At 38.2% G+C, this 9,995-nt stretch overlaps 1 protein-coding gene across 1 annotated transcript; it reads left to right on the forward strand.

Moving 5' to 3' along the window:
- The first annotated feature begins 6,642 nt into the window (after nt 1-6,642).
- IAPP (islet amyloid polypeptide) lies at nt 6,643-9,555 on the forward strand. The gene is made up of 3 exons (XM_062570528.1): nt 6,643-6,722; nt 6,869-7,003; nt 9,363-9,555. The coding sequence occupies exons 1-3, from the start codon at nt 6,643-6,645 to the stop codon at nt 9,553-9,555; spliced, it is 408 nt and encodes a 135-aa protein (XP_062426512.1).
- Nucleotides 9,556-9,995: the final 440 nt, after the last annotated feature.

Consider the following 9,995-nt stretch of genomic DNA (forward strand, 5'->3'; position numbering starts at 1 on the left):
TACTTACTTACCATTAGCGCTGTCTAGAGCTCTTGTAAGTAACATTGACCAAATTGAAGGAGAATTCTGCTTTTGGTTATATTTCTGGAAACAGGTTCCAGAAGAGAGAGGAAAAAATTATCATGAATTTAAAACTCCTATTGTATTCAAAGGTGAATCATTGAACACAAGCCAGTAGGAGCTATGCAATTAAACTCTACAAACTGTAAGCAGCAACAGCATTAGGAACTATAACTCCTAAATCACCGTGCTGTCAGTTCCGACTTTTCTGATGTAAACAAGGATTTTATTCCTCGTTCGGAAGACTCCCAGCTTCAGGGACTCATTCAGCATAAACTCTGCTGAGCTCATTCTCAGAACCGGCGTAGCATCAGCCCTTTGAGGCAACAGTGTTGTTTTTCAGTACTTTGAGCTGAATAGTTCAATACGTCATAACAAGGGCATTAAGATTTCCTTAACTATCCAAATGACTTTTTTCCCATCTGCTGGTCTGACTGATGTTCCATGGACCGCCACACTGCATTTCTGAATCACCTAAGTGTTTTTTCCCACAGAGGAGAAATGATTAACTTTGTTTCCATTACTTCTCCTGCTGCTTCCACATTTCTTCTATAGGATTAACATCAGTTTTGGGGTTAACAGGAAGAGCTTTCTGAGTTTTTACCAGTGCTGAAATGGCCCGTGCCAAGTAGGAGTAGTAAATCAAGTTATAGTAGCAAAAGCATGTTTGATAAAACAATATTTGAACACAGATACCCACAGCTTAAGTGCTACCAGTAGCAAATTACAACTCAATTTATTGGAAAATACAAACATTGTAGTATTCACCAGCATAGTACCAAACAAGAAACACTGTGAAGAGTATATTATGGTCAAAATTTTCAGACTTTGGCATCCAAATTTAGGGTGCCATAAGAATTTAAGGAACTATTCAGGTTCCTAATCATAGGTGTCTAGTGCAATTGCATACTCCATCTGTTGTCCCACCCCATCTGCAGTTACTGGGAATGTGTCCTATTTGCCAATATATGTACCTTTGCCCAGAATATCCTAAGACACCTAAAATAACAGTAGACAACTACGTTTAGGGACATAATTTCAGATCTGGCCATTTGAACAAAAGACTTTCTTTTCACAGGTTGCTGACACTATTCATGAACTTGTTTTAATCCCTTTTGTTTTGATGTTTGATTTACAGTTATTCAAAAAAATAAAAAAGCTAATAAAAAATTTATAAAATTAAAGGAATTTGTTCAGCTCACTCAGCATTATGCTCAGCCCAACATGTAACAAATACAAGCAGTGACACATGCCCCATTCTGTTTCAGTACTGGAAATATTTACATTAATGCATATTAATGCTGCTGTTGTTATGATTTCTGCTTTACTGAAAAAATTGAAATATGCTCATTTCAGATTAATCCCCAAAGCTTTTCTTCTCTGTTTTCATACAGTAGGCAAACTAAGCATGAGTTATTCACACACTTCTAGTTCTTGGTAACTGAGCAACAGTGTAATTTACTGGACACAGCTACCTTATGCTGCAGAACAGCAGCTGGTAAAGCGCATGCAACAGGTAATACAGCTCTTTGTGACTCTCACAAGAGCAAAAGAGATATCTGTTACTAAAAGTCTATACATTTTTCGTATTAATGTAATCAAGTTAATGTGGAATTCAGAAATTCAAAAGCAGCCAGGAGAGCGGGAAACAGCTATCCAGCAGGTGCCAAGAATAGCCTAAGAAAATGGCAAATCTGAGAAAGAGAGGGAGTTTTCTTAAATGTCAGGCAACTGAAGACCTAAAAAAGTTAAGGTATCCATAACAGAATTAATTTCACATATATTTAGACACCTCCAGAGTGTCTATAGCTGAACTAGTCACCCAAGGCTGCTTTTATAGTCAATGAGAGAAACAAGTACAAATCATCCAAGCTATTTTAGACTCCTGCATTAAAAACATACACAAGAATGCTCTCTCCATTCATCATTTAGTTGGATGAATCCCACTCCCCAGTACATAAAAGCAGCAGATACTCAGGGTGAGACTGGTTCCCTTTTCCTCTGCTGCCAGTGCAGGTTCATCATCTTGCAGATCAAGACATTTAAGCAGCCAGTCTCCAGAAGGAACTGGGGCACGGGCATTTTGTAACCTCTGGATTCTTTGAAATCCTCAACTTTGGTGTTCTTGCACCCTCGTATAGGCACAAGATGTTAGACAGATCTTCATACATGGGCTTACATGGTATTATTAAAATGTAAGTATATCACATTTTAACTACTCAGGATAAAATTTGCCATTTTTTAAGATTCAGAATTCTTAATTTCTGCTTCAGGCTGATAACGTTCGTTATGCATGATAATTAAATTATTTCTGAGACTTAGGTTAAGGAGCTTTGTTTGTGATAAACATAGCTAGTGATCAACAGTTTTCTAACCAATTCTTTGAATGGTACTAAAAGCACAGTACTTTGTGCTAGGTTCTTGAAAGCTGAGTTATGAATACTTCTGGTATCAGAGAGGTTCTGTGATTGCAAAACCTGTTGTTTGTCCTAGAAAACCACCACTTCTGCTTAAGAGAAATTTGTAACAGAAGAAGCAGTCATGTCTTAATTTTCTGAATATTGTATCTGAACTTCAATAGCTGGATATACTTCTCGCTGACTCTGCCAAAATGTTGTATGGCCCAGGAGGGAATGCTATGGCCCTCGGACATCATGAACCCAGTTTCACTTCTACAATGCACTCAAGAATCCTTTCTGTTCTTCCCTCAGAGCAATGAAACTCCCCAAGGCCACTTGCAGAAGCACTGGAATTAGAATTTGGGACCAATATTTCTTAGAAAAACCTGTTCACACTTGTCTTACGCCAGCACATAGTTTGATTCAAGCACTATACAACATGCTTACCTTAAAACATAACTACATAACTCCGTAACTACTAATCAGTCTGATCTTTTAACATCTCCAACCTAAATTGCAGCTGATCTATCCACTGCTTATCAGGAACTGAGAAAATCTGAGCTCACTTTTTCAAAAGAACTGAGCACACAAAACTCTTCTGAGTGCTAAATGGACCTGTAAATCTTACTGCTCTGGAAGAATTGCCCCAAAGCATTCACATTCAATATGCAAGCTACGAGGTATCACTTCCAGATTATTAGCGTAATTATCTTTTCGGCACAATTCTACCTTTGTAAAACAGAGTTAATCGTGCCTTATTTTCAGGGAACCATTCACATACTACTGTGAAAATAACTATAAAAAACTCTTTGTTATGAAGAGTTGCACTTTTTCCAAAGCAGTGTACAGCACATCATGTCATGGTGAAGATCAAAGGAAACAATACTTACTTCTTTCACCCTTGAACTGTCCACCCAGGGCAGTAAGATGGGAACCTATGGCAAAAGTAGTATAATACAGTGTATTAAAAACAGCAAAATATTCAGAAGCAACATCTTTAAAAAAAAAAAAAAAAAAAAGGATTTTGTCACTTGCTAAAATCTTATCGACAGGTAAGTTCATTACTGAGATGTTGTACTAGTTTAAGAGGTTACTATCCTCAACCAAGTATTCCTTCCACCTTCAACCCAAGTAGCACAGATGCCTGAAGAGAACCAGCACTGGAACTTTGGCCATTTCACAGAATCACAAAATGTTTGAGGTTGGAAGGGACCTCTGGAGATCATCTAGTCCAACCTCCCTGCTCAAGCAGGGTTGCTTAGAGCATGTTAGACAGGGTTGCATCCAGGCAGGCCTTGAGTATCTCCAGAGGAAGAGACTCCACAACCTCTCTGGGCAACCTGGTCCAGTGCTCTGTCACTCTCACAGTGAAGAAATTCCCCCTCACGGTCAGGCAGAACTTCCTGCGTCTCAGTTTGTGCCCATTGCCTCTTGTCCTGTCACACGGGGCAACTGAAAAGAGTTCAGCTCCATCCCCATGACCCCTTCAGGTACTTGCACACATTGGTAAGATCCCCCCGCAGTCCTCCTTTCCCCAGGCTAAAGAGGTCCAGCTCTCGCAGCCGTTCCTCATAGGGCAGGTGCTCCAGCCCTCTGATCATCCTTGTAGCCATATGCTGGACTCTCTCCCATAGCTCCATGTCTTTCTTGTCCTGGGGAGCCCAGAACTGGATGCAGTACTCCAGATGAGGCCTCACTGGGGCTGAGTAGAGGGGCTGGATCACCTCCCTCGACCTGCTGGTAACACTCTTCCTAATGCACCCCAGGATACCATTGGCCTTCTAGAGCGAGCAATGTGCCCTAGTGGCCATGGTTAACTTGTCCACCAGCACTCCCATGTCCTTCTCCACAGAGCTGCTCTCCAGCAGGTCAGCCCCAAGTCTGTTACGGTGCATAGAGTTATTTCTCCCTAAGTGCAGGACTCTGCACTTGCCCTTGTTGAACCTCATGACGTTCCTCTCCGCCCAACTCTCCAGCCTGTCCAGGTCTCTCTGAATGGCAGCACAGTCCTCAGGTGTATCAGCCACTCCTCCCAGCTTGATATCATCAGCAAACTTGCTGAGGAGGCACTCTGTCACCTCATCCAGGTCACTGATGAATAAGGTAACAAAAGTTATAAAGAAAGCAAGAGAAAATAATATGCCAGATCACAAGTAACTGAAATATAAGAAAATTTATTAGAAAAGATAGGACCCATTACTGACCCCTGGGGAACACCACTAGCCACAGGCCTCCAACTAGACTCTGCACCACTGATGACGACCCTCTGAGCTCTACCATTCAGCCAGTTCTCAATCCACCTCACTGTCCCCTCATCTAACCCACACTTCCTGAGCTTGCCTATGAGGATGTTACGGGAGACAGTGTCAAAAACTTCGCTGAAGTCAAGGTAGACAATGTCCACTGCTCTTCCCTCCTCTACCCAGCTACTCATTCCATCCTAGAAGGCTATCAGACTGGTTAAGCCTGAGTTAACCACGTATTTCAGTGCAAAATCTGCTGTTACAGACTAAACTGGCAATGAAGGAGGCTTCCAGCTAAGGCAATGCACTTGGTATTGAAGCAATTATGAATGCATTCACATCCTATGGGGATGCAAAGGATATATATGATGACTTCTTATCACGGCAAATTTTGCCTGAGCTTTTGTGTCAACATCTTAACTTCCGTAAGTAATTGAGAGACCAATTTTTCAAAGGCATCTAGGCACCTAAAGATACAAATAGGCAACTAATGATACTTAGGAAAAAATGTAATTTGCCTAATTCCCACTGAAATCAGGAGCCTTGAAAAAGGGTCCTAATACGTATCTTTGTAAATCTGTAACAAAGTAATTATTAACACCAGATTTGGCCTCTGAAAAGCTGTATTTTGATATGTTTCCCTCAATCATATTTTATGCACAGTAGAGAAATAAATTTGCACAGGTAGCCTTTACTCTGACATTTCCTAGCTTTTTAATACTAACCTTTGCCTTCTTAAGAATATTAACTGATACAATTTTCATGCATGAAACAAAGAATCTATGCCTGTTAAGAAAATAAAAGATTTGCATTGGCAATGATAAGATTTTCATTCATACTTACACTTTATTGAAAAACTTAAAGGATTTCTACCTTACATTCTACCTGAATGATCATCCTATCAGTCAGTTTAAATCGTTTTCTCTTTTTTCTCATGTCTCATACAGCTTTTATCCCTTCATACATTTTTTTTTCTGTTGTGAACATTATACACTTCCATAACAAACCTCAACAACTTTAACTATCCTATCTTTTCTAATATGTTTTCTTGTATTTCAATTACTTGTGATCTGGCATTTCATTTACTCTTGCTTTCTTTATAACTTTTGTTACCTTATTTAGCCCTTGAAAACACCCACGGGGAATATTACCTCAGCATCTTATCAGAACTGTAAAATTGCGGCTACAGTTCTGATGTGCAATATGCTATTACAGTATTTTCACGAGGGCATCCTGTATATACTAGGTTAATATTTACTGATGTGCTAATGCAATAATGACCCATCTGCCTCTGCTCATCTCTGGGGCACTTTCTATCTATAGGGATGGGGATTAATGACAGTCTCTCTGTGCTGCCTGATGTCAGAGCTGAGAAAGGTGTGAAGGGTATATAAGAGCTGTATTACTTATCAGCAAGGAAGGGGGGAAACGGATACTCCAGAGCCAGACGCAAGCGTGGAATTGTTGCATGCACCCTTCTTGCTAACACAGGAGTGCCTCTTCAGATAGCTCCCTGACCACCACAAGGTAAACAATTTCCCTTCTTCCCTTATTTAAGATACCATGCAACACCAGTGCTTTCAGGAAAGCACAATCTTTCTCATTATTAATCAGCAGCATTTTTCAGAAAAGGGCTAAAATAAGTTCAAGATAAATTGCACCTGTGGCCAAAATCTGAGATTCAGAACATATCTCAGAGATATGGGAAAGAATAGAGACTGTTAGGTGGAAAAACAGCATTTACTGTTGTGAGCTGTCTGTCTGAAACTGCATTGTGTGACTAAACTTAGGGGGATTGTGCTTTTATTCTAGCATGTGAAAGAGATTAGCTGCTGTTGATTTAGGACAGAATGGGCATCAGTAATTGGATATGCTCCAGAATATTTGGGATTGCTTTCAGTTGCGAATCATTATTCTTTCCAGAAACTTTGGAAGCAAAGATGTGCAACCTAAAGCTGTCAGTTGTCTTCATTGTACTTTCTGTCACTTTGAGCTGTCTGGAAGCTACACCTATTGAGAAGTGAGTTATAAATAATTGTATTTATTTCTTTTTAAGGGAAGATGCATTCAGACTGTTGCATGAATTGCTTTTGCTTTCATGTCTCTCATGATATGAGCAAAAATAGAGCCGTTCAGTCTCACAGTATATTTTATTCTTGTTTCAAGACTATTATCTGTGGCTGATGATCTATCTGATGGGACTTCCAAGAGACAAGGGTGGATATTGCCAGTAATGTCAAGGAACGCACTCTCAGGACTTAGTGAGGCAATGCCAGAACAAGCAGCAGCAAAGCCAAAAAGGTATCGATTTCTTCTCTGTTCTTCTAATCGTATCAGTAAGGTTTAAATTATGAAGTAAACTTTGTGCCAGTGAAAATTCTGTTCCTTCAGATTCTTCCTATTCAACTCTCAAACAGAGCTTAAAACACTCTTTTTGGTGGAAATGAAGCCATTCTGTAAACATAAAGATTGTGTTGCAAAGTGAAATTCAGCAACAAAAGTGGCAGATTGCCAATCAATTTACCAGATCCATTATAACCCTTTCATAAATGAAAAAGTCTACCAATACTACATTATCTTGCAAAAGAAGGTTTATTTTGAAAGGGCTTTTTCATTTGTTGTATTTCCAAGCCTGAAGGAAAAAAATAAAAAATATATCTGAATAACACAGAAGCTCTGCTAGAATATAATTCTTTTGAAATGTTACTACTTCTTATAAGTAAAGTATATTTCATTACAGATTTAACTATCAATTTAATAATGAGAAGAATAAAAAGAATCAATTGGCTCTCTCAGAATTTAGCTAGTCTGAAATGCATTTACATTTATAAATCCATAAATGCTATTTTTAGGTAACTTTTTGACAGATAAACTAGCATTTCAAAAAGTAGTTAGAGTTAGTACCAAATGTTAAGCAGCACTGAATTAGCATATCTGGTTATCAGGTTTATGAGTGACTTTCTTTAATGACAACTCTGTTATGGATAGATTCAGGGAACATGTCTCTGTATAGTCACCTCTGATCTGTATTTCTTACTCTCTGATTGAAGAATCGTTATTATATGACAATTTGATTATCTTCAAAATAATTTGATTATGGAGACAAAGTTGTAGCATTTTTATAGCTATTACTTTTAAAAACTAAAATAATAATTATAATAATAATCAAATGCAAGGCATTACCTGTTATGAGTGTGGTATGCCAAGCCTGATTTTCTGTGGCCCTTGCTTATAGTCTTTTACTAGGTGAGCTGTCCCATTGAATCACATATTCAGATAAAGGCTATATAGATCAGGAAGCTTACAGCTATAATCAGTTCAGTTGGACTAGATATCAGTTAGAAACCCAGTAACCTGCTATAAGGACTGGAGTTTTAAACTCAGAGTGTCAGGGCCTCATTTGGTACCTTAAAAAAAAAATGAGAATTCTGCCTCCACAAACAGATTTGGGAATCCCATGAGAACCCATCATCCTTCAACCTCCAATATTAAGGACTTGAGCCAGCTCCTCTTATGTCAATAGAAATACCAGTGGAAGTCTAAAAAGAACCATATTCAGCTCAACAGAGCCATTTACTTTAAACATAGTTACATATTTTAAATATTAATTGCTTAGAAATCCATACCCATTTGCTGACAAAGAACCAGTATAATTCAGACATTTCTCTCATAATTGCTATTCAATTTGGCCACATCATGACAATCAACAAAACGATGCCACATCAATATGAAGAAGCCTAGGAAAATAACTGGCAACTCAGTAAGTAACCTGAGTAATAGAAGTATTTGTATCTAATGGAATAGTGGTCTAAGAAGCAAGTTTGAAAACCCAAGCTCTCTCAAGATAAAAATTCCATTATGTTTTTAAAAAATCCTCATGTAACATAAGTTCTGTACAGAACTCTGTAAATGGTCTGCAGGTTCAAACCATAAAATCCTGGGTTTTAGATACAGATTCTTCCTCGGATACTCTTTAAAGTCTTATCCAGCAAATGATTACTTCCTACCACAACAGTATTATCAAGTTGCTGATGTTTCAACAAGATGTAGCTGCTTTTCGGTAGTGAATAAATTCCCGTTTGGACAGAGCTAAATCTGAAGTGGCCCTGGAGCCATCAGAAGTTGGCAGTGCCCGCCACCTCTCCTGATAGGTGTCATAGTTCCATTTCATGTGAATTAGGAGGTTACTGTTCACTTCAATGAGAGCAGGATATGATTCTGTGGGAATAAGAGAACTAAATAAATGATAGTGGTTGTCATCATGTTAGTAATCCTCATGATATCAGCAAGAGCTTTAAATAGATTTAGAAGTTCAGCTGAAAGCTAAACATTTAGTCATTGTTTTCACTTACTGTCTTAACTATACTATCATTACAGGTTTTCTAGATGTCATAAACTGTTGTGCAGAATATCAATAAAAATGACATATGACTCTTAAGGTCTTTGTATTTAAATAATCCCCATCATTAAAACTGATAATAGCATACAGCACAAGACTTCTTCAGGCACAAAGTAGGTGGTAGGAAGATTGTAATGTTCATGTATTTGTGCTCATATTAAAAGAACTCCCACATTAGTACAGCTCAAATGCCTTTTAGAAGTGGCATATTTTATTGCTCATCATTTGACTTCATCTTGACTTTTTTTTGTCTTATATTAGTAGTCACCATCTTGAGAAACGGAAATGCAACACTGCTACATGTGTGACACAACGCTTGGCTGACTTTTTAGTTCGTTCCAGCAACAGCATTGGAGCAATTTATTCACCTACCAATGTGGGGTCCAACACATACGGAAAGAGGGACACAGCTGGGCTTTTAAGCAGAGAATCCCAAAACAACGCACAGCTCTAGTGGGTTAAATTGACTACTGTTACAGTTTTCATTAGGAGCTCCTGCCCGCTTTTTATGTATCAATAACGTTCAAGTCATTTATTACTTGTACAGTCTTAACAGTGCCTTGTCTTCTTTGCGTGGGTGTGTGTGCACATGATTATGTTCATTATTTCACTATGCATGTACAATGACATGCATAGGCTACTGTTTTAACTTCATTAAGAACACCAGAAATCTGCTTGTCACATTCCTTTGTAAAAAGAAAATAAATCAAAATAATAAATGGAAATGTAATTGCAACAGTTTTTTTTTTATTAAAAAGATGAAAAAGATAACTGTGATGTGTATGTCTTTATAGTCACAGTTCGGTAAGAGAAAAGAAACCATCTTAATGAAGAAGTCCAACAAAAATCAGATTGCTAACAGAACTTATGTCCTAATGTAAGAGAAATAGAAAA

Source organism: Rhea pennata, chromosome 1 (genome assembly GCF_028389875.1).
Source record: "Rhea pennata isolate bPtePen1 chromosome 1, bPtePen1.pri, whole genome shotgun sequence".
Lineage (NCBI taxonomy): Eukaryota > Metazoa > Chordata > Aves > Rheiformes > Rheidae > Rhea > Rhea pennata.

Coding starts and splice junctions, on each gene's coding strand:
- IAPP (XM_062570528.1), top strand. CDS start 6,643: ATGTGCAACCTAAAGCTGTCAGTTGTCTTCATTGTACTTTCTGTCACT. Junction 6,723..6,868: donor GAAGCTACACCTATTGAGAA/GTGAGTTATAAA, acceptor TCTTGTTTCAAG/ACTATTATCTGTGGCTGATG. Junction 7,004..9,362: donor GCAGCAGCAAAGCCAAAAAG/GTATCGATTTCT, acceptor GTCTTATATTAG/TAGTCACCATCTTGAGAAAC.